A 26,203-nucleotide genomic window follows, 5' to 3' on the forward strand; every position below is an offset into this window, starting at 1 on the left:
AAAAAATGGGAAAATATGTATACCCTTTAAGAGAGAATTAATCTTTATGAATATTTAAAAAAGCTTTAAATTCTAATGAATACAAATTTACTATCCCTTAGTAAATAAATATTAAAGTTGCGAAATATTCCTCATACATTGTCTAGTTGATAAAGGTTAATTAAATTATTTTTTATAAAGAATAAAAAAACACACAATAGCCATTCATGGTCTTTGATTAGTCGCCGCAGAAACATAAATGAATCGAATTAATACCACAGCTGCTTCGTACTATGTATGTATGTACATATGTATGTATGTATATCACATATTTTTTTTGCTTGGTCTATTTATCTAATTTAGTATGTCATTTAATTAATTTTTACATAAAAAAAGAAATGAAGTCACTCCCCTGTGGTCTGTGTATGAACTATTGCCCAGACAAAACAAAAAATATACAAAAATTAACACCTATTTTTTGTTACTTTTGCTTGTTTATACGTTATGTTCTTAATTTTATTAACTTAATAATTACAAAATTTTCGCACATTTAAAAAATACCCCCCAATGGACAAATTAGTAGTTTTTTTAATGTTCACTATATAACAAAAACCGTTAAATTTATTATGACGTAGAAAGTATTTAATTCTATTAATATTAAGAATACAACAATTTATTTAAGTAAATTTTAATGTGTAATTCTTATCAACTGCTGTCATATTTGTGAATTATTTTTACGACTCTTATTGTTTACATTCAATGATGATGGATGTCATAAAACTAAATAATTTATATTTTCCCCAGAAATAAATGTTCACTTAACGCAAATTAATGACATTTTTTGTGGGTTCAATAATTGCCACTTAATGATGAAAGTCAATATTTAATAGCGTGTTGTTTTTATTATTTGTACATTAAATACATATCTATTACATTCTTATTCTACATCCAAAAATGTAATTCTACGTATACATTAAGGTGGCACCCACTTTTATAATTTTATAATATGTAAATGTACATTTTTACGTATACATATAATTTCCATTTTTATTCAATTGATGAAGGAGTGACAAACGACAAATTGCTTATTAGAACATTTTTCCTTAAGAATTGCGTGGAATGAGAATGGACAAAAATGTTAAATGTAAATACATACAGTGTATCAACTATGTTTTTTGCCTACCTTTTTTAAGAGAATTTTGTTTTTTGTTCATAAATAAAATTCCAAAAAACAGGTAAATAGTAAATTTATGTTTTGCAATTGAAAATAGAGATTGTGTAGAATGAAAAAACCAAGAAAAAAATATTAAAATAAAAATTTTGGTGCATTTGTTGTTGCATTTTATTATTTTTCATCAGAATTTGCACGTCAATAAATTATTTTGCATATTGAAATTTCCAGTTAATTTTGTTGGGTTTTTCAAATTATATTTTAATTGCTTTTTGGAATTTATTGTTTTATTGTTAAAAGGACACCTGTTAAGTATTTTTCAAAAATCATATCCTTATTGTGTGAAACTGTGTAGTTATTTGCGTTAAAAATGTTTAAAGGGAAATAATGAGGCAATTCCAATATAAAAAATTAGTTTAGATTTTTAGAACAAGTATAAACCAATGAAATTCAATTATGAGATGTTTAATCAATCATTAAAAAATATAAAATATAGAAATTTATGAAATAACACAAAGAATTATTTAAAATAACGCACTGAGTTGTCTTTCAAAATCTTTAACTGCCAAAGGAGAGCGACTTGTATCCAAGCAAAAACCATTGAAGTCCTCATTTATCTTCTCCAAAGTCCATATACGAACTTAAAAGAACACTATGTTTAAATTTAGACCTCTAAACAGACCTTAGGTTGTTTGGAATCAATATAAAGGGAACTATCCTGTGGTACGGGAAAAATACTTAATTTAGATATTTACAAATACAGGCGGTTCTCATCACCTAAGATCCACAAAAGCAATATTTTTCAGCTAATACATACACTTATATATAGTTAGAACCCAAATCAAGAATAACTATTCAAATCCAACTACGCCTACTGTATTTTATTCATAAAATAATGCATTCAAAATATGAGGTAGAATATCAAGATTCTAGCATGTAATAGTTCTATAGTGGTATACGGTGATATCCCCATACTTAGAGTGGCTAGGATGGTACTTAGTGTTAGCTTTATTGAATAAGAATCAATATCATACAATTCTGAATAAAATTCACACAGTACTCCCCAAATAGATGGGGTTTCCGTAATGTAGTTTTTGTTTATCAATTCAAAATTACCAAAAACCCAGATCATTTTTGTTATAATCTATAGATTTATACCCGACTAAACATTTTTTCTAGGTCCAAATCCATTGATTATCTAATATATTATGTATCCAATTCAAAATTACTTATTATTTTCGAAATTAAATCAAAGAAACGATAGATTTCATGTTAAGTCAAATATTGAAAATTCTTATAGGTATATAGGATAATAAATCGGTTAAGAAATGTCCAAACTTAATCGTTCCACTACTAAAATATCTAAAAAATGTTATTCTAATATATAGGAGTAATAAAAATATCAAATTTTATAAAAAAATGCAGCAATATTAAAAAAATGAACAAAAAACCTAAAAAAGCAAAATACTTTATTGACCTTAAAAATTAACAATACGTTCACATTTTATGAAAAATCTCGATAATTAATATCACGATTTTACTTTTTATGGTAGAAAATTAAAATATAAGATATTCTTTAAAAAATACAACAAACAAATTGCTTTATTTTGCTAAAAATAATTGTTCAGATAAAGTTTTTTTTTAAAATTTATAAAATTTTACATAGGCAAATTACTTAATTGATTCACTGTATGTACTTACATTGAAATTATAGGGAACCAAAAATAATGTTTAACGTATTTGGCAACTTATGCAATCCACCACCAAAACAAATAACATAAATATCTGAATAAAGTTTTTAATTGGTTTAATCAAATTTATATTAATATATATTAATAGGTTAGGTTTCAAAAGTCGAACGTAATACTAAAGAGTACAACTTTACTTGGGTCTAGAAGGTTCCTTTATATTGCCTGAAGAGAATTATGGGAGGAAAAGGGAAGAATTACATACATATATAGTAGAAGAGTAGAGAAAACAAAAGTGTAAAGATTAGGAGGATTAAGAAAGGATAAAATATAGATGCAGTGTCATTACATACTATATTCCGAGATTCGCGCGAATTATGAATTCTCATCCGTTCTAATTGCACGTTTGACAGATCGGTTAAGTCTATCTTAAAGTTTACAATAACGCAGAAGATGATTTTCGGTTTCTTCTTTATCTAACTTTGTGCCTTAAATAGTTTCCAAATATGCAATGTCCAGAGATAACTGATATCAGAGCGCCTAACTGCAATCTACTAGATAGGATGTTTTGTATGCATCGATACGAGGCTGCATCACTCTAGCGATTGAGCATTTATATCTTCGTGTACCTTTACCTAAATAAGGATGTTATTAAATGCCATCTCGTTTAGACTCGTCCGGTATTCTTGGGCCAGTTTTGACACTCGATCTGGCATTTAATAGCAGAAATGCTGATATCCCACTTGGTTATTACATAGTACCTTGCATAGATATCAGTACAATCTTTAAGTCATAGAGAAGTTTTGGTTCCTTATTTCTTAATGAAGTTATCGCCGCCAACTCCTCTATTTGTTCTTGATCTATCAGGAAACAGTCAAAAGTTAAAGAATTGGGAATTGGATATAATAGAGAAGAAACTTTCAGAATATGTTGTAAGAAAAAATCCATAATGAGATCTTCGTATGCCAGAGTTCTAGGAATCGAAAATGATTTATACGGGCAGCGCCTTAGTGCCCGTGGGCTATGTGTCCTGTTCCTCAGAATAGTAAAACCTTTGGTTGTTCATAAAAAGTGTAAAGGATTATGTTAATTCCTTAATTCCAACACTTTTCAAGGACGACATAACATTCAGTGACTCGATTGATAAAGCTAACTTTTTAACTGTATTATTCGCAAGTAATTCTTGCTTGTCGGAAGGCGATCAACCACTGCCTGAGCTCTAAAGGGTATCAATAACTATATACAAATATACTTCCGAATGCGTTAAAAGGGTTTTAGCGGATCTCAAAATAAACAAATTTTCAGGACCAGATGACATACCAGCTCTAAAACAGTGCTCTTCGACACTAACTTGTCCATTGGCCAATCTTTTCAGCATCCTATACCATGCCGGCAAATATCCTGAAAGGTTGCTAATGTAATGTCAATTCCTAAAAAAGAGGAGGCTAACAACCCTGATAAATACCATCCAATTGCAATTTGTTTTACACTTTCCAAAGTCATGGAAAGCTTGTATGGCTTTCATAGAGGGGCTTATTAACTTTCATAAGGCGCCACTGGGTATACTATTTTCTTGAAAGTGAAGTTGTGATATTTCGAAGACATTTGATAGAGTGTGGCATGGTACACTTCTATCAAAAGTTATTTCATTTGGTGTTGGTAATAATTTCTGTCGAGTTATTTCAAACTTTCTCAGAGATCGCACTATACGAATTGATTTCTCCCGGGGAATATTACGATGTTGATCTTCCTCATCTTAGTGATATTACACTCCGAGAGTAAAGAGATGCTACCAATACATCTAGTCTTCATCTTCAGGTCTTCTTATTAACTTATAAAGATATAGTGGATGATGTTGTTCCTTACATATCTATGAGTGGTGTAAATATTAAAGAATCGGAAACCCGTAATGTTCTGGGCATGAGAATATAGTGCGATGTTGGCTGTAAGAAGCACAAAGGGGTTGTGATTATTCGTCTAATAAGCTCACCCTGTGGTTGTAAAAGTACTGCCGTTAAATAGGGCCAATTCGGTAGGTGTTCACGCAATGCACTTCAATTTATGCGAGTTGTCATAGATGGGATTTCATCAAACGAGTTCAAGATAAATTCAGAAGTATCTCAAGGGTACATTATTTCATCTACTCTGTTTCTTATTTTCCTTCTTTATCAAACTTCCAATTATATTCCCGCTACTCTGTTTCTGATTTTCATTAACGACCTTCTTTATCAAACTTTCAATTAGTGAGCAAGTGAGTCGATCGTAAGTCTCAATGTTGCTTCTTGAATCATATACACATGACAGGTGATGTTGTTCCATCTATATCTATGAGTGGTGTAAATATTAAGGAATCGGAAACTCTTGATATTCTGGACATAAAAATACAGTGCGATGTCCAATGGATTTTTCAAGTATCGAAAGAAGTATTCAGGTGTATCGGTTTTTTTTAAAACGGTTTAGGACATATTTCACTCCATCTAATCTCCTCATTATTTATATCACTTATATCCGACTGAAATATGGGACGGAGTTTCAAAGTTTATTTTGGAGCTACTCGACCGCGTACACAATATAGTGAACTTTATTGATTCACTAGAGTATCGTCGCAACGAGGGGTGTATTTCCCTGTTCTTTCGATACCATCTTACTCTGATATTACAGATTTTTTGCACGACACCTGTGAATCGCACAACACATTATGGCAAAATTCAGTCTTCAGCCGTATCGTCTGCATGTAAAACAGACTTCTAGCAAAAATATTCCCCTCCACTTTCGATGTAAAAGCATTTAAATCAAATGTTCACAAACACTACTCTCTCTAATCTTCCTCCTTACAACCTATTTTCCCAGTTCCAGCACAATGCACTGCATGTATAGGGGTCACCCCCGGAGTTCTAGTCCAAGAAACAACAACCAGAAATTTCTATTAAAACATGGCACTACAGGCGTTCCTAAGAAGATTAACAATCTTCGCAATCTATGTTCAGTTAGACTGTAGAGCACATTACCAGATGTCTGGCCAGTTTAGGCGAAACAAGAAAGCAACTCCTTATTGAAACTTTTTCGAGAGCACCAGTTATGTGAAGAGCTGATGATCTCAGCTGTTTGAGATTTTACCAAGTTCATGTCACCACAATACTACTCCGTACATTACTTTTGGTTTAATAACCACCCTAATGTAATTCAGGAATATATAGTTCATGTACATATATATAAATTCTTTGTAAGTTATTACTATTTGGTAAATATGTACTTCAACAAGTGTCAATAATCATTAACAGCTGATATTTTTATAAATATAAGGAGAACTTCTGTATACAAATGGAAGGGTGTGTAAGGATAACATTTATTCAGGGGGTACGTAATCAGGAGCCAAATATCTATATAATATAATATCTACTAATGAGTAGCAATTAAGACAATTTTATAATAAGAATATGTAATGTTAAATTAATTTAATATATCCATATCAATTATGTTTCATTGTTTTATAGATCCGCTAAAAAGAAACATGGGTTTAAAAAGAATCAAACAAAAAGATTTTTATTGTACTCTTTATACGGATGGGGCCTACCAACGCTGATAACAGCCATAACGGTAACATTAACAAAGACCGAAGTTTTAAGCGAAAATATACGACCGAATTTTGGACATGGCAGATGTTGGTTTACATGTAAGTGGATTTATAACTAACAAACCTATTAAACGAGTATTTACTTGAATTCACATTTTTCTTTTGTTCCAGATGATTCTCCGGGTTCGGCAAATCTATTATTTTTCTCCGGTCCCATTGGCTTATTATTTCTCATCAATTTTATTCTCTTCATATTAACGTTGCGCTATTGTAATCGTGTTAAACGTGAAATCTTTCGCATGCAAAGTTCGAATAATGAGAAACCGGTGCTGAAAAGACGTTTCTTTGTGGATAAGGCCAGATTTGCCATGAATACGAAATTGTTTGTGGTAATGGGTATTACATGGTTCCTCGAGCTTTTGAGTATTGTATTTTACGATCACAAAAAGATTTTCTTTTGGGCCATTAGTGATTCGTTTAATGTTTTACTCGGTGTGTTTGTATTCTTTATATTCGTATTTAAAAAACGAGTATGGTATTCGGTTTTGGAGAAAGTTGGTAAGAAACAGTTAAAATTACTTGCAATTGGCAATACTGATTTTAATAACATTCTATTAATTAGGTTTACGAACGAGTGAATCAATGAAGAATGGTCCAATTGGTACAGGTGCTACTCATTCCACTTATACTCAAAATAATATATCGATGACACGTCTTAATGCTATCGATGGCAACACTACACTATTGAGCCCAAATGCAGCACGCCGTATGCCGACTATGTAGACTTGATGACAGTCTAAGTTTCTACATATGCTTTTGTAAATACTTATCATTATTATTACTGTATATTTTGTTCATTTTAATTGTTTTTAGTTTTAAATATGCTTGCATTTATGTATCTATCATTTGTTATTTATTTTTGTTTCATATTTTCCTTATTTCATCATTTTGAGAACAGTGAAATTGAATTCGTTTACATTTTAAGTTAAACATTTGCTTTAAATAATAAGTTCTACATAGTCTAGGGATACATTTTTCTAATATTTATTCTCTATACATTACAAAGAAGATTTTGAATTGGTTTTCTACTTATTAAAGTAATCCTCAGATATATGTCTACATATGTAGTTACCACAAGCGTATGATAGAAATTGCTGTATATTGCTCTTACTAAATATTATGTAGCATCCATAGTTATAAAATTGATTCTGACAAACCTATACTTGTTTGCTGTTATCATTTGTATTGAACACAATATCCAACTAAAATATGATTACAGTGTCCATAGTTGTATGTTAAAGCTATGTACACTCGGTTGTTAGATCTTATAATGTAAATTATAAGTTCAGACGATATTTAAAAATCTTACATTTTGTCTGGCAGACAATATATTTATCTGTCAACAAAAATTGTCAGTTCACACTGTTGTCAGATTGTTGTATGCCAAAAGTTGCCAGATCCTATTTTAAAAATTGTCACACAATTACCTTACAATTATCTGCCAATGGCAAAATAATGTGTTTATACGATTGTCAGTTGTCTGACAATATTATTGTTTTACAATATACTGACTATGCTTTCTCTGTCAAGGTTGCAAGACAAAAATTGTAAGTTCACACTGTTGTTAGACATTAACTGAACATTTTTCTACCAATATTGTATGATCTGACAACCGTGTAACCATGTTCTGAAGTTAAAAAGAAAACATTTATCTGAAAATGATTCCATTATCAGATACATAAAATTAACACATCTGATAATAAAACTTGTCAGAGAATTATCTAGTAATGGAGACGTAATGTGTTTACACGGTTGTTAGATGTCTTACAATATTATTCATTTACAATATACTGACAATGCTTTTTCTGTCAAGGTTGCAAGACAAAAATTGTAAGTTCACATTGTTGTCAGATATTTGCTGAACATTTTTCTGACAATATTGTAAGACCTGACAAACGTCTGACCTGACCATGTCCTGAAAAAAGAAAACATTTATCTGACAATGATTCCATTATCAGATACATAAAATTAACACACCTGGTATAAAAAATTGTCAGACAATTATCTGACAATGGTAACATAATGTGTTTATACGATTGTCAGATGTCTGACAATATTATAATTTTACAATATACTGACAATGCATTTTCTGTCAAGGTTGCAAGACGAAAATTTTAAGTTCAAATTGTTGTTAGACATTTACTGAACAATTTTCGGACAACTTTGTAAGATCTGACAATCGTGTGACCAAGTTCTGAAGTTAAAAAGCTGTGTGTGAGGTCCATATATACGAATTTTGTTAGATTTTATTGTTCTTTAAATTCCACTGTCGTACTTCGGATCAGAGTAAATAGTAAAAGTTTTAGCACTCTCATCCTAAATAAAAGTTTAGTTAAGTTGAGAATACCGTTTATCCCGGCATTAGTTTTTAATAAACTTGATCAAGTTAATTTTAGGATCTCCGAAGTTTCTGCTAGATCTAGTTTCGAACAAAAAGAATCTATTTAAGATGATTTCAGTGGATGGAATGGAATATTGGCAGGTTCTGTCTAATAACGAATTTGGAGACCCAATCACATACCTAGACTGACAATTTCGCGGTCCAAGGATATGGACCGCCTATTTTAGTCGTTTAAGGAAATTCTGCTAGAAAAACTCAGGTTATGCTGATCCAATGCCAAAATCTATAAAGATATAAGAAACTCAATTTTCTGGACTTTTCTAATCAGTGTTCGTGAGGAACGAATCATATACATATCTCCTAAGATATGTGAATTCCTTTGAAAGACTGGAAATGACAATGAAACTATTCCTGAATTTCATGCTCTATCATCGTCTGAATCATCTCATTCAATGTTGTATAATTGTATCCCTAAACCTGTGTGTCCACTTAGAATAAGTTCCATCATACTAACCACAAACTTGTTCATTTTGAGAAGGCTTCTCGTTAGAGTTACCCCTTAGGATATTTGTGGTTTGCCGTTTCTTGTGGTCTTTGTTATCTTCCCCAGGTTAACTCTTTAAAATCTGTATACAAATTCCCGGAAAACTTATACAGAATAAGATTTTTCTATATATTGATTAAAAAATTTGTTTATCATTTGAGGCTTTTATTTATCTTTAATTTAATATCATAATTTTACCTTTTTAACTCCACTGTATGTATTAAAGTAAAATATTTTTCTATCAATATCGCTTAATGATAAAGCAAGCTAAACAGTATTATATGAAATACTAATTTATGTTTTACAAATATTTATTTAAGATCGATTAAGTCCAAATTTATATACAACAAGAAAAGTTAATAGTTTAATGAAAATTTCGAGACTTTATTAAAACTTTTTAATAATTGACATATAGACTCCATACAAAAGCGAACTTTAAATGTTAGTTCATCTTCAAGTTGAATAATTAAGAATCTAGATGGTGTATATTCCCTCATATAGAACGGAATGTGATAACTCAGATTTTTTTTTAACTTTTAAGCTCGCTTTAGTATGTATATTTTATTTAGTTAAATGTTCTCTAAAACATTTTACACACAAAATCATGCCGCAATCACCTTCATCTATGCCTAAGAATAAGCTTAAAACAAAATCGAAATAAATGCTAATAATAAAGAAAGAAAAAAACAAGAAGTGTTCAATTGTGTTTTAATAAAACTATATTTATTATATAATAATTTCGTATCCTCCTTTATTGTACATCATCGACAAACCGAGCGATAATATTGATCCGAAAAGAGGAAACAATGCAATCGCTGAGGTGGCAACGCCCACCGTTGTAAAATTGTTATTGATTAAACTTCGCAATTTATATTGGCAACCCTGCAATGATAATAAAACCAATTATTGTTAAATTAAATAGTTAACAAGTTAGAGTGCTATATTCGGCTGAGCCGAATCTTAAATACCCTCCACCAGCTACTTTTATATTAATACTTTTCTAATTGATCAAATATTTGCAGAAATAAGTTTTCTCATGTCTTAAATAGAAAAAATCCCAAATTTAAACAGCTTAAATCTATTACAATTCCAAGATTTATTAAACATTACAAACGCCATTTTCTTTATATCTTAATAGCGCTTAGCGATATTTAGTAATTTGCATGTATGCGTGTGTGTGAAAGATTTAAGGATTTTTAAAATACATATATATAATTTTGTTCTACACAAATTGATATTGCAACTAGTTAAATACGGTTAAAGCGCTTTTAAAGGCAGGACCTAGTATTGGAGATATGACCAATTATAGACCGATCGTAAAAAATTAAGCAAAATTTCTGTACATAAGAGCTATATTTCAGTCAAATTTTGTATCTATATCGTAATTTTGTAATAAGTTAGGAGTGTTTATGTGATTTTCTGAAGGGAAACTTGTATGGGACCGATCGCACCCATATTATGAACCGATCGTGAAAAAATCTTGAAATAGAATTTTTGTATACAAAACTAGTATTTGTGCCAAATTTTGTATCAATAGCTTTATTTGTATGGGAGCTATGACCAATTATGTATACAAAGACAAAATTTCAAAATTCTGTATCTATATCATTATTTGGTAATGAATATTGTGCATTTAAGTGATTTTCTGAGTATGAGAGCTATGACCAAATATGGACCGATCGTATAATTTATGTATATAAGATCAATATTTTTGCTAAATGTATGGATACCAATATTTGGTAATGAGTTATGTGCGTTTAAGTGATTTTCGGGAAGGAACCTTGTATGGGAGCTATGACCAAGGATGGACCGATCGTGAAAAAATTTTGAAATAACATTTATGTGTACAAAAATAGTATTTATGCCAAATATTTAATGGGTATCACTATTAGGCAATGAGCTATGTGCCTTTAAGTGTTTTTCTGAAAGGGATCTTGTATGGGAGATGTGATCAATTATGGACCGATAGGAAAACAATTTAACAGGAATATTTTTGTGCACATAAGCAATACTTGTACCAAATTTTATATGGATATCTTCATTAACTAATGAGTTATGTGGTTTTAAGTGATTTTCGGGAGGGGACCTTGTATGGGAGCTATGGCCAATTATGGACCGATCGGAAAAAATTTTCACAGTAATATTTTTGTGCATATAAGCAATACTTGTACCAAATTCTATATGAATATCTTAATTTATTAATGAATTATGTGCGTTTAAGTGATTTTCGGGAGGGGACCTTGTATGGGAGCTATGTCCAATTATGGACCGATCCAGAAAATATTTCCTTTGAATGAATTCTATTGACACAAAATTTTAGTATGTAAAATTTTGTGAAGATATCGACATTGTGACGGAAGTTATTAACAAAAAACCCATTTTCTGGGAATATGTACTTTTGTATGGGAGGTATATGAAATTGTGGACCGATCCTGGAAATTTACAGCAGGGATCAAGCTCTCATGTAGAGACTTATGTATGGTGATTTTCATGAATTTATCTTGCATGGTTTGCGAGAAAATTACATCAGAATATGTAAAAAATGCTTATTTTTTTCGAGGTTGTTTTAAATTTTGATTCATAACTCTTCCCGATGTGAACCGATTTTGCTCATTTTCAATACCAAACTGCTTAGGACAACAATGAATATTTTCGGTGAATTTGGTTTACTTCCTTTGCTTCGTTTTAACGTGAGCGTGTTTTAGGCAGACAGACAGACAGACGGACAGACGGACAGACGGACATAGCTAAATCGACTCAGAATTTGATAAGGACCCAGAATATATATACTTTGTTGGGTCTCAGATGAATATTTCTTGGTGTTACACACGGAATGACAAAGTTATATATACCCTCTATCACCACTGATGGTGGTGGAGGGTATAAAAAGGGTTTTAATAGTTTAAATAACTTACAATTTCATAAACATTATTGGCATCTGTAGTTGTTTTGTGAACACTCATTCGCTGAGATCGGAAGCAAGACGATGGTATGGAATTTTGTGGCCAGTCAAGGAAACTTTCATTGCCGCAACATTGTAGCTGAAATTGAAAAAAAATTCAAAATTTATTTGATTAAAATAATATGGAATCTCCTTGAGGTGTTTTTAGCATTTTTAATATAAAATTTTGGAAATAAAAAACACATTGTTTATAGCATTTAATTAAAATTAATTGTTATTAAAATTGCTCCTTGCCTATCTTATTCTTATATCAGTTAGTCGTTGAACTCTCCTATAGAATTAAATGTTTATTTATTTTAAATTAACAATTATGGCGTTGCTATTTGTTAAATCAGAAAATTTCGGACTTAGATTGACATGCATGTTTACAAATATAAAATTTTTATAAGCGATTATAGAAGTCTTTTGTTTTTCGAATTCGCGTACCACAATCATTCAGTGGGACTGATATGAAATTAAGTTGAATTTCTTTAAAACGTTCATACATACATACATATTTCAAAATGATAATCGAAAGCATTATAGTAAATTTTTTAATGTTTGCCTTAGGTAATGGGCATAAATGGATTAAATCATGTAAATTTCCAACTTTTCTGCGCTGATAAACGCCAAAGAATAAACTTTCACAAGGGCCCTGGTTGAATCGTTCGAGGATAGCTGCCCTCTGCGAGAGCGGAGATCTGCCCAGGAGAAACCCTGGATACCTGGGGAGATCCGGAACCTTGAGAATACACTTCACAAACTATTTAATCGGGCACGGCGTAAAAAGACCGCAGTATACAGGGATGAGTATCGTAGTAAACTTGGTGAATAAAAAAAAAAAAATTATTCGAAAAGCCAAACGAGACTCCTGGAAACTTTTCTTTGAACAGGTAGATAGCGTAAATGACGTATCGAAGATAAAAAACTATCCAAAACTCATGTCCAACCGGAATCTATAATCGATAATACGGGGAGGAGGCTGGAGGATATGGAGGAGACAATGAAACACCTAATAGACTCTCATATCCCACCCTTTATATCGAATAACTTTGATGAACCGATGTTGGAGGAAGGGGAGGCTGATATGGTTAAAGGGGCAATCAAGAGTTTTGCTAAAGCTGCTGGGACGGATGGCATTTTTCCGGCACTTTTGCAGATGGAGGCGGGACTGGTTTCCGTACATCTGTTTGTCTGGAAACCTAGCTATGCGACACCTAAGTCCTATCGACCGATAAGCCTTACATCCTTCCTACTTAAAACCTTGGAATGGATAGTGGATAGTATGCTTAAAACCGGTATACCAGACAATGACCTTAAATATAAGTAGCATACTTATGTAAAGGGACGATCGGTGAAAAGCGTTTTAAACGAAGTTTTCCACTACATAGGTGAAACCTTCGATAGCTAACTGTATACATATGCATTGACATAAAAGGCACCTTCATAACGTGCACTGTTACTCTTATCCAATCCCTAGAGCAGTTTTATGTTGACTGGGTGCTCCGTAACAGGATCAACTACAAGCTAAGGAACAGATGGATAAGCTGCGAGATGTACGATATAACTATGAGGCAAATGGTATATCGCGGTATACCACAGTGTGGCATTTTGTCACCTTAACTCTGGGTAACCACGATTAATAGCCTCCTAAGGACCCTAACCGAGAAAGGATTTATAATTGTCTGCTACGAAGACGATGTCGTAATACTTTTAAAGAGAAAAAATCCAAATTATTTGTGTAGAAGAGCTGAGGAGACTCTGAATACGGCCTTGAGCTGGGCTCAACCGAGAGGCCTCAATGTTAACCCGGCGAAGACGGAAATCTGTCTTTTCACAAGAAATACAGACAAAGTTAAGTACTTAGGTGTAATCCTTGACCGGAAATTTAAATGGAGACATCATATAGAGGATAGGATCAACAAGGTGCTGGGGGATTTGTAGGAGAACTATAGGGTCTTAGTCCTACTATGACAAATTGGCCTTATAAAAGTGTAATTAGACTAATTCTAGCTTATTCTTCAATAATCTGGTGGACTGCTTTGAACAATAAATGTAATATCAAACTACTACAGGGAGTTTAACGTACATGCTGCTTGGGTATAAGTGGTGTATTGTTGACTACTTCAACCAAGGCTCTGGAAACGTTTCTAGATATTCCACCCATTGAAAAATATTTAAGATATGAAGCGTCGCTTATAGCCGAACGGCTCTTTACTTTAGGATACTGGACACATTAGAAGGTTATACACAATCATCGGACTTTGAAACGCTGATACCAGATCGAATGTCTTGGCCAAACGGAACATTAGAGCAAATACCAGTAGGAATCCGCTGTTACACGCATGGCTCTAAATCGGTAGAAGTGGGCCTGGGGTTCTATACTGAAGACCCAGAAACAGAAATATACCATCGTTTACCTAATCATAACACAAGCTTCCAGGTAGAAGTCCGAGCAATGTGTAAATTGAATTAGAATAAATATGGCGCCAACCCTTTTTGAGACGTTATAACAGCTCCAATAGAACTTTCAATAAAGACTTAATATTTGACAATCTTCTTTATTCTTTAAGAAATCCTCATCTAAAAATTAAGAACTCATAGTTTTTGGTATATTCATGGTTTTCATAACCTGAACTACTATAGTGAGGAGAGTATCATGTTTTGTAAATATTGTTTATAACGAATAAAAATATGGGATCCACATCTATCAGACAATGTTCCAATTGACTGAAAATCACTTTTTGATTCGACTTAACGATGTCTGTCCGTCCGTCAACTTCGGCGGAAAATATCTCAACAACTACAACAGATTTTAAAACAATTCAAAAGGATGTTAAAACTTTATTTTATAGCTGACAAAATGGGCTTCTACATGGCATACAACATCTTTTAAATAAAGTTGTATTCGTAAAGTTAAAACGTCTCAAAAAGGGCAAACATACAATCCTTAAGAAAAGTATACTTTGGAATCTGGGTTAAAAATTTGTCGGCCTGTGTAATTTAATTTGTTTATAATATTGAACTTAAAACCAGTTTTACTGACAGAAATAAACGTTTTTTCCTGTTCTCTACTGCATTTCTTGAGTATATTTATTTTGACCTACATTTAAAGTTAATACTTGGGATTTTATCGTATGCAAATAACATTACCATTTGCCTTTATAGTATACGCACAATTGGGACGAACGACGATTTTTTCGGAACGAATATTCGTCGTCAGAAATAGAACACACTTGGATATATGAAAATGTACACAATTATTGCGTATGACGAAATTCGTCGTACGTAACGAACTATGCGATAGGTTTATTTCTATTTCTTACGCAGACGAACGACGAATTAATTGGGGAAAATTGTTTTAAAACCAATTCCGGTAGCCCGAATTTACTGAAATTTGGCGGTTGTGAGTACGGCTAATGACAATACAATATTATGTTCAAATATTTGAAATTATATTCGAAAATTCGATGTTATGTTCGAAAAATTTTTTATGCTCTTAAAATAATCTCTGGGTCATAAAAACTAAAAATAAAATTTTCGAAAATTCGAAATTAAGTTCGAAAAATTTTTAAAGCCATTAAAACCAGTTCTCGTGGCCCGAATTGTCTGAAATTTGGCAGTATGGAGTCACTTGATGACACTACAATGCTATGTTGAAATATTTAAAATAAAGTTTGAAAATTCGAAATAATGTTCGAAAAAATTTTGAAGCTGTTAAAATAATCTCAAAATTGGGAATATTCACAAAAATATAATTTTAGTTCTTTTCGAGACCAATTTCTTACATTTTCTAATTTCGAAATAATGTTCGAATAAAATTAAAAAATTAAAATTATCTCAAAATCGTGGAGATTCACAAAAATATAATTTTTGTTCCATTTTCTTACTTTTTCCAATTTCGAACAAACAAATTTTGAAACGAATTCGCAGTACGAATAATTTGATTGTGTTCCATTCGACGAATTTACGCAACGAATTTTTGTCGACTAGTTCGTCGTGCTATACGAAATTCGTCGTTCGTCCCAATTGTGCGTATACCATTAAACACAAAAATGGAGTGTTTTTACTTTAATTAAAAAAAAAACAATTCTACTTATATTATTTTTTCATTCAAATATTCTATTCTTATTCCTAAACATTTATCAGAGGTTTATAGAACAAATTTTGTATGAAAAATTGATTTGATAAAAGCTTATGAATAAGAATCTTAATATTTATAAATTGTACTTACATTTCTTTGAATGAAATCCATTATGTTGGCAGAATTCCCGGGATGTTGATGATCATAATTTTCAATCTGATTGCTAATGCCACTCGAGACGCCGTCCAATAATTCATCTTTATAAGTGTAGACATAGACAGATAACGAAATTAACGAAAATAGCATTGTTATCAAAAAACCACCATACTAATAGTAGAAAATAAAAAATGAAGAAACAATTAATTAAAAATAAAACCAAACAATAGAAAACGTAAGTATTTTTAAACTATAATCTTTAATGTTACTAAGTCAAAGTTTTGTAGAACCATAAAGTAAGTATTTCCCAGGAGGTATTAAGTAAAAGTATTTAGTAACAGATACTATTTCAATTACTTACAACAACTAACATTGATGATTGTACTTTGACAATACAAGAGCAAGCCAAAGAGCTTACAAACACTATTACAGCACCGATTATCAGCAAAACATAGGGGGCTTGATCCGAATAGGCTGAATTGATTTGTAGATAATTTTGAAAATCGGTTTGCATCCATATGCCAATCCATATTAACGATAAACCAGATATCTGACAAATACAAACACATTATTAGTTTTGCTTAGTTATTTCTCTTAAATATATAGATTTATGATCAGCTCCCATTACCCAAAATGCTATATTAAAGAGCATAAGTAAAGCTCGTACACAGGGATATGAAACATAACGATCGTTATTGTAATAATTCATATTTTTTCTTTTATTTAATAAAATTTTAAAGTAAAACAAACACAGAATTTTAAATTTCTTTTTAATTTATTAACACAAAACAATACTGCACTCTTAACGAATCTCTTCTGCTCCAGACTCGCTTCACTTAAAGACTATTTTAAAAATCTGCATTTTTTAAAAATATACTACACACACTGATGCTTCTGCTGCCACTGCTTTGCTTGCATTCAATTCAATACATTTTTGTTTTTGTTTTTTTTTTTGAGCTGATCAATGATCTATTCAAGAACATTGATGATAAGAATGAACAAACACATACTCTACTCTACTATATATTTATGTTTATTTGTTTGTACTCATATGTAGATTGATATGTATTTACACTTATATTTATTTAAAATCGCACATGCACGTACACCCGTAGTAAATCTAGAAAAAATAACAAATAAATATAAATTCTGCCTCATTTCAACACAAGAAAAACAATATTTGTATGTTTTCAAAACGGTAACAGGTAATAAACTTGCTAACAATAGACCTAATTTCTTTCTTAACGTTAAAGTACAATTTCATTATGGAAACTGTTAAAATATATATTGCAAAAAAATAGCAAGATTTTAAGGTAAAATCTAAGTATGAAAATTTTACTTTAATGTTGATAACATCTAAGAAATTATCGTTTGTTTTTTGTTAGAGTAACCACAACAAACTATACGAGGGCAGGTATAAAAATCCATTGATAATTATTGATTTCATCAATACTTAGCTGAATAAAATTTGTCATTGATCTTCGTCTATAGGGTCTATATTAGGGCCTAATAGTCACCCAAAATCCTTTGTGCTCTAAGCGAAATATTGGAGGGCAAAGGTCACAAAATGTAATTTCAAAACGAGGTGACATACTGTACTTATTTGTGAGCAAGTCTTTCATAAATTCCATCTTTGACACCATCTTTGTTGTTTACCAAAGCCATGATCTTTCAACACCTTGTTATGGGGTCATCTGCCTGCTATCAAAACGAGGTGACATACAGTTCCTTTCTATGAGCAAGTATTCCATAACTTCTATGAATCCGTTCCGTTACTGTGGCTTATAACACCATTTTTGTTATTTCCCTAAGTCATGATATTTCACAAACTTCTTAAAGGGTCATCGGTCTGTTCCTTAGTCGTGCTGGTGCATTTTCTAAAAATTTGTTGTTCTAAGCTTCTAACACTTGATATTTGCCACGATTTTCCTCGTGGGCGATCGCTTTCGTAGTATGAAGTACTATTTGCAGCATTCTTAGCAATCTTGTCGCCCACAGACCTTAAAATATTTACCGACAGGGCGATATCAGGTGATAAGATTAAATCTAAGTCCGTACTGGATTGTAAAAAAGCTTTAACTGAATACTCTCCCAGAGGTAAGGTTTACATCACATGGGTACCAGGCCACTCGGGAGTAGTCGGCAACGAAAGGGCGAATGTAATAGCTTTAAAGGGAAGGTAGTTAACCTGACGAACGTAAAACCATTCGACGCAACAAAAGCTGAATTAAAAATATGGGTGAGAGAATCCCATAAGGAATCTTGGAATATTGAAACGGTAAGTAGAACCACAAAGCTCCTATGGGGTGACCCTGATGAAAACAAGACGAAAAATCTCCTCAAAATGAGCAAGTCTGACGTTAGTATGATGGTACGTATTCTGAGTGGACACACAGGCTTACGGGCACATCTATACATAATTGGTCGTGCGGATTCAGACGAGTGTAGAGCATGTGGAGAGGACAGTGGAACTCTGGAGCACTTTCTTTGCCACTGTCAAGCATTTGTCGAAGTTAGATCTAAGTATCTTGGAAGTGATGTTATTCCGGAAATAACATTCCTGCCTAAGCGCACAATGTGCCCGATAGTGGCCTAGGTGTATTTCTTCGGAGTTGATGTACTATACATCCTCCTATCAACCTAACCTAATCTAGCAATCTTGTCAAGAAGGAAGGAGTTTTTAAGCACTGCGACTCTATTTTTAAACCCATTGGTTTAATTTGTAGGAGAAGCAGTGATGCAGCATTTTAAACTCTTGCTCTGCGAAATCATAGTGATAGGTTTCTTCCTAACAACCACAGAATCTACATAAATTCGATATAACATTTCCTAGGATGAATTGGTAACATCGGAGTTGCAGTGTCCCATGACCAATCGCGTTAGCATTCACTTTTGTTAAGCGATAACAGCTTTTGTCATTTTCTCTGTGATAGCGCTTTGTCTGTCTAAGCCCTGGTGTAGCTTCCCAGTGGCTCGCAAATTCCAATTCGACATACCAATTACATATTTCTATAGCATATGCTTGTGGTTCGGGTCTTTATATGGTCAATGAGCGCATCTATTTGCGGGGCAATCAGCCTTTTTATTGCAAGAATGACCTTCATGGACAGGTATCCAGATTGTGACTATATTAGTCATTCAATGATGTCACACAGTCTATTATAATATATATAAAGGTATATTTTCCCATAGAGATTACCATGTGGAAGTTACGGCCGAAAATAGCCTCCCAAGTTTCATCATATTTTTCTTTGAACTCATCAGTAAACCAAACATGATCAGCAGTATTCTGTCACCACCAGCATTTAGTCTTGCCAGCCTCCTTTTCTCACACCTTTTGGCTATAATGTTTTGACGCTCTCCCCGTATTCTCTTTTTCCTCAATAAATCGCCCATATTGGCGTCTGATAGATGCTGCTTGTTTGTCTTGTTTTTGGAGGGTATTAGAGTACTGCTATTGCTACATAACATATAGACCGAGGTCTATTAGCTCGCTTTCAGATAGGGATTCAATATCTTCTTTTAATTTTGTTGTTTTTTGGTAGTTGATTCAATACTTTGGTCACACCAGTTGGCACGAAAGATCCATGTAGTAAAGGCTGGAATAGGGGTTAAAACCACCCAAATATCTGCCGTGGGAGCTGACACGAGTAAATACGAATCAACCATTCTCCCCTGAGTGACTTCCAAAGAACTTTTAGGTCTCAATTTTTGAACATGATTGATCATGAATGGCGTGTAATAATGAACAGTAGGGATGCCAATCGGAACTGATATTTAGAAATCCCGGGACTCGGGATTTTTAAATATATCCCGGAATCCCGATATCGGATCCCGGTACCCATGATATCCAAATTTACAGTGGTTTCCAAATTTAAAATTTGATGAAACCTAATATTTAGATAGTATGCGTAATGAGGATCCATACGAGGCTACATAGAGCACCTGTACTGTACATATGTACTCATGAGACCATCCGTCTTGAGCTGAATATCGGATATATGTTTTTTAATGGTCAGTAGAGAAATACTGCAGAATGGGTTTCTATAAATTATAGACATAGTAATTCCAGCTTTTGCCAAGGTACTAGCAATATTATTTTTAGTTATATCCCGTGTTCTCAAACCCAAATAAGGGAATTATCATCTTGCCATCTTATTGATAGGTTGACTTCCATTATAGATTCTAATACACCCATTATATATCCGATTATTGCCCTTTTTATACCCTACACCACCTTAGTGGGGATGGTATATTGGGTATCTCCGGAGAAGTGCTTTTGTTTTATACTGTCCTTAAATTCCCGTTTGGCATCCCTAATGAACAGTGACATAATATCCATTGTCATGATGTCCATGCATGTTAAGACACAAAAAAGTGTCATAGTGTCCATGTACGTTATGACACTTTAACAACAATTTAGGAAAGAATTGCTCCCAAATTTGATACATATATGCTGCGTTTTGGATTCCTTTAAAAAAGTGTCTAGGATAGTCTGTCTTCGCACGGGCGCATGTTTTTTAAACTCTGGGGTATTTCGAATAACGGCTTCTACTCATAGACATTGTGACAATTTTTAAATTGTCATAACATCCATGGACATTATGACTCAATTTAGTGTGTCATAATGTCCTTGGATAATATGTCACTGGACATTATGACACGACACCGAATCATGTTCATCAGGATCATGAAGAAGCACTTTTATTAAGTAGTCTGAGCATCCTTAAAGTCAGCGCAGCCATAGTATTGAGATGGGCGTATTGATTCTGCAATAAGATCTAGGAATGTATTTGGTAGACTGAAATATGCCATTAATATAAATCTGGATACCTCTTTCATGTCATGGTGGCTTAAGGAATAGAAATTAACATATAGTTAACCGAACTGAACCGACTGGAACTTTTAAAATTGCAAAAGCTCTAAAAACTTCTCTCAAATAACAAGACATACTCAATCAATACTAATCAACAGGGGCCTAAGAATAGTTTCCCAAATTTTCACCATGTTGTACTTATTTAAAGATTATCCACGGAATGACAGCCAACTTCAAAGTGTTAGCCTGACAATTGACAGATTTTGGATAAGGCACTCATCTACTACGATACCAGGATATAATTTTCTAAAGGTTTGAGTTGCGTTAAATCCAAGTCTGAAGAGTTTGATAAAGTAATGAAGGATAAAAAATTGCTTGGAAAACGTGAAATTTAACTGAATAGGCAATACAATTCTATTATGAATATATAATTATTCCGATTTAAAAAGTTCTCAATTGTTATAAAATTGGAAAACAAGAATCGGGCTGAATGAAAACAAACAATAAATATGTATAAAAAGTGCGACTTTTTAAATGTACAGTAAACAAAGTTAAATTGTTGTTATTGCAGATTTAAAATACATAATTTATATATTTGTACCTAGCAATGCACAGTGGGGCAGAATGGAAATTTTTTGGAAATAAATCTGGCATTTCTAAACGGCTGATCCGATCGGGATAAAATTTGGCGTGAGCGTAGCCAAGGAGTATTCGAGTTTAAGTTTTAAAGATGAACCCTGCAGATGCCCCAGGGACGGCGCTGTGGCGGCTCAAAGTAGGGTACCTACGACATGTAAAATTTTTAAACTCGTGCCATTTTTTTGTTTTTCACCCAAATACAAAGATTTTTATATTTTGTGAAAGCGCTCGACGAGATCTTGAAAAAACATGCTTGGACATACTACTTATCTCTTATAATATCCGAGTTATAGGCATTTAAAAATTTAGTGATACAAAATTTACCATACCTTGGTCCGCCTTTTTTTGAATACCGGGCGTAATTTTGGACCAAATGGATTCAATTTTTTCTTGTTAGTTAGACAACAAAATTTCCAATAATATACAAAAAATTTCAGATCAATATCGTTTACAGATCCAAAAATATACGTTTTTTAATTTAAAAATTCAAAAAATTTTAGATTTTTGGCGTTTTTTTTTGCCAAAAATGTGTCTTAACTCTTTTATTAATAAAATAAAATTTTTATTAAGAACATATAACAATTTTATAGTTTTCTAAAAGGTATCTTTACGCAGAACGCTTTGGCGTAAAAAACTTGTCCTATTTTTTGAAAATGTTGCCACTGCGTCCTTCCGAATATGACCTATTTTTTATCAAAACTTCAACTTTGGGCGACATGTTCTAAAATCCCAAAGCTGGGATCAGAAAACTGAAAGCAGTTTTGGAAACCTCAATATGTTTTCTATTTACTCCAAGAGTATTTTCCCAGCCCTGAAAGAAATGTGGACCCTATGGGCAAAGAAGTAAAAAATCCCATTTTTGGGATTTTCATTCCTATTTTTGGGAATTGCGGGATGCCCTTTGACCTTTTAAATTTTTTTTTTTTTGCATATTCTTATTTGAAATGACAAATTTAACAAGCGTTGGAAATTTCATTGAGTTTTGTTCATAAATAAAGATTTTGTCATATATTACATATTTGTTTAATTTCTAAAACTATGATTTATATCAAAATTTTAATAGGATCGCAGATAGCTACAACAATTTAGTCCATATTTATCCCTTAATATCATTTTTTAGTTAGATATGGAAATTCTCGACCCTTTACAAAAAATTTCAAGCCAATATCTCAATTACATTCAAAAATATGTTCATTTAAACCTGTGTCCTTTAATTTCATCTTTTTCATATTTTAGTATTAAGTATGACAGAACATACATTTGGTGTTGAATAAAATATTTGGACAATTTTTAAAAATTATTTAGTTAATTATTTTATTATAATATTGTATATAAAATAAAAAAAATTATAATTTTATTATGAGCCACGCACAACAACACCTAAATCACCCCACACAAATTACCTTTCCCGCCCACCGAAATATAAAACACAATTTAATACAATATCATCAGTTAGTATAATAGCTTTTTTTATTTGAACTGTTTATCTTAAACATAATACAATTAATTCTTACAACCTCCTTATATAGTTAATTCCTAACACTACTTATTTTCTATAAAATAATCTGTCATATCGGTATACATATCCAGAAGGTAATATAAGTCCTTTAAATCTTCCTTGTTTTGAGATGATAGAGTTTCATAACAAATCCATCTTTTTCGCATAGTTGAAAGAACAGGATCAGAAGATAGAAGTAAACTATTAAAAATATCTTCATTCTGTGATTGCCTGGAGCATTTTCTTGAGCTGAATAGTTGAACATGCTTAAAATCTCGATTCCTCGCTTCCTGGGCTTCTTCTGTTAACTCTCCAAGTGGAAGAATATTCGATTCAATTATTATTTGACCATGACACAATACTTTCCCAGCAAAAATTTTCATTACCTAGTAATCTAGAAAGTAATATTGGAATCTCGTGGAAACTAATTACTTTTGGGGTGAATAACTAATTATTTTTGTTCGACGAGGTTCAAATAATATGTACCTACCTTAAACAAATTAATAAATGGTTACTAATTTGATTACAAAAACTTTGCGAAATAACTAGTTACAAATAAACCTACAAATATGTTATGTGATAGCTAGTTATTTTGGGCCGACTTTGTATGTAGAAAACAAAAAATAAAAAAAATTCTCGGCCGGGATTTGAACCCAGGCATTCAGTTGTTTTCTGTGTTTCTCACTCCAGCCGCTTACTCGATGCTCCATTAACATGTTGCTTTTTGTAATTTTGAGAACGGCATTTTACAAAAATATATAAATGAATGTCATTTTGAAAAAAAAAAATAAATAGTATCCAGCAGGGCTCGAACCACGAACCCCCTGTTTGTTAAATAAACGACCTAGACAATTGAGCCATAACAAATCCAAATTGTTTTGTTCTTTACCAGTAATAACCTATTCAACTAAATAAAATAAGGTGGATGATAATGAACACTCATTACCAAGTAATGTATGAAATAACTACTGGCTATTACCAAAAATTTCAGATTTTTTGCTGGGTTGTGTACTGTTGGTGTTAGTTCCCTCCATGGATACAGAGATACAAGTAATTTTGAAATTTCAGATGTGTACTCCCCAAAACGATTTTCATTAATTTTATGTTTACTATTCAGTGCCATTAAAATAGTTTTAACTCTTCGAAGCAACTCCTTGTCGATTCCAGTTATTTTTGAAGTAATTTCAAAATCACGAAAAAACCTTCTCGACGTATTACCGTCATTTGTACTACCGCAACTTGAAAGTGGTTTGTCGATGTTTAATCCCATCTGAACTTTAAATTCTTCTTGGATTCTGCTTTTTTCCGCAGCTCTCAGTTCTTTCAATTCTTCATTATTTTTTGTTGATTTAGTAGGATAGTTTGTTTTTTTTCCTGGATCGCCTTGTATGATGGTAATATATTGTGTCCTTTTTCATGCAGAGCTTTCCTTAATATTTGGTACTTATTTCGACTGAGACCCAGTTCCAACATAAGCGCTATTGCTTCCTCTTCAGTAAAATTTGATTATGATGTTGGAGTTGGTATACTTTCCACAATTCGCTTAAGTCGTTTTGGTGATGCATTAGGAAGAATAGTTGCAATATGTACGACATCCATATGTTGGTTTTCCTTTTTCAGCATTTCGTTAAATGTATCAGCAATTTCCTCATTTGAGATTGAAAAAAGTTTTTGTGTGACCCTCTTTTTTTTTACCTTGAACATAAGTCTTCGTATGACTTGCAAGGCGCTCCTATTGATGTGTTGTAAGTTGAGATTTCCGTAGTAGTTTCCATCCAACTACAAAATTTTAATCGAAATTTCTTTTGATTTCCATCCACAGACTTACTTTTTACATCAAAAAGTTTTAAAAAGTTTTCAATTTTTGATATGCCTGTTTTGTCTACTTTTCTACTATATGTAGTTTTTATATAATTTAAAATGTCTTCAATTCTTTCTGGCCCTTTTGAAGATATACTCCATAAAACGGAACACAACTCTTCGTACTTTAATGTAATCTTCATTGTAGATTTATTAAATACTGAGAAGTTTACTTATATACCAATTCTTGTCATTTCCGATACAGGTATTCCAAAGTAAAAAATTACGAATTGTCTACCTATTAACATTTAGGACTATATTACTATAACCTGTAATTCAGTCATTGATATTTCTTATTAGTGAATGAATCGAAATTATCATTACCTGTATATTTTTACCTACATGATCATAAACGAAACAGAACGAAATGATCTGTCGAAAAAATTTAGGTAAAAAATAATTATAAATTTTTGAAAATTTAAGCATAATAGGACCTTTCAATTATAAGGATAAGCAAACAAATAGAAAATAGGTAAATATAAGATTTAAATATGTGCTGTCATACTTAATACTAAAATATGAAAAAGATGAAATTAAAGGACACAGGTTTAAATGAACATATTTTTGAATGTAATTGAGATATTGGCTTGAAATTTTTTGTAAAGGGTCGAGAATTTCCATATCTAACTAAAAAATGATATTAAGGGATAAATATGGACTAAATTGTTGTAGCTATCTGCGATCCTATTAAAATTTTGATATAAATCATAGTTTTAGAAATTAAACAAATATGTAATATATGACAAAATCTTTATTTATGAACAAAACTCAATGAAATTTCCAACGCTTGTTAAATTTGTCATTTCAAATAAGAATATGCAAAAAAAAAAAATTGAAAAGGTCAAAGGGCAT

At 32.0% G+C, this 26,203-nt stretch overlaps 2 protein-coding genes across 6 annotated transcripts in view; one reads left to right on the top strand and one right to left on the bottom strand.

The window, feature by feature from the left end:
• The window catches only part of LOC119607526 (G-protein coupled receptor Mth2), a 29,725-nt gene extending 19,681 nt beyond the window's left edge, over window positions 1-10,044 (top strand). For 4 of the 5 annotated variants that reach the window (XM_037961473.1, XM_037961474.1, XM_037961476.1 and 1 more), the window contains 3 exons: window positions 6,333-6,511; window positions 6,584-6,970; window positions 7,035-7,195. In XM_037961473.1, coding sequence (XP_037817401.1) covers window positions 6,333-6,511; window positions 6,584-6,970; window positions 7,035-7,195 — 727 coding nt within the window. Of the gene's footprint in view, window positions 1-6,332; window positions 6,512-6,583; window positions 6,971-7,034 lie in introns of all 5 variants that reach the window. The other variant, XM_037961478.1, reaches the window with a different exon arrangement.
• A 14-nt stretch (window positions 10,045-10,058) lies between these two features.
• LOC119607527 (tetraspanin-6-like) lies at window positions 10,059-17,431 on the bottom strand. Its single transcript, XM_037961479.1, has 5 exons — window positions 17,167-17,431; window positions 16,900-17,088; window positions 16,533-16,709; window positions 12,273-12,398; window positions 10,059-10,239 (listed from the first exon to the last, which is right to left on the bottom strand). The coding sequence occupies exons 1-5, from the start codon at window positions 17,245-17,247 to the stop codon at window positions 10,084-10,086; spliced, it is 729 nt and encodes a 242-aa protein (XP_037817407.1). The 5' UTR covers window positions 17,248-17,431; the 3' UTR covers window positions 10,059-10,083.
• Between the last annotated feature and the right edge of the window lie 8,772 nt (window positions 17,432-26,203).

Source organism: Lucilia sericata, unplaced genomic scaffold, assembly GCF_015586225.1.
Source record: "Lucilia sericata isolate MDLA Ls3-8-SP2 unplaced genomic scaffold, ASM1558622v1 Contig000701F_arrow, whole genome shotgun sequence".
NCBI lineage: Eukaryota > Metazoa > Arthropoda > Insecta > Diptera > Calliphoridae > Lucilia > Lucilia sericata.

Excerpts from the sequence above, each read along its gene's own strand:
- LOC119607527 (XM_037961479.1), bottom strand. The coding sequence starts at position 17,247 with ATGAATTATTACAATAACGATCGTTATGTTTCATATCCCTGTGTACGA. Across the intron at positions 17,089-17,166 it reads TCTTTAATATAGCATTTTGG|ATATCTGGTTTATCGTTAAT; the intron begins GTAATGGGAGCT and ends TGTATTTGTCAG. Across the intron at positions 12,399-16,532 it reads TGGATTTCATTCAAAGAAAT|CTACAATGTTGCGGCAATGA; the intron begins GTAAGTACAATT and ends TTTCAATTTCAG.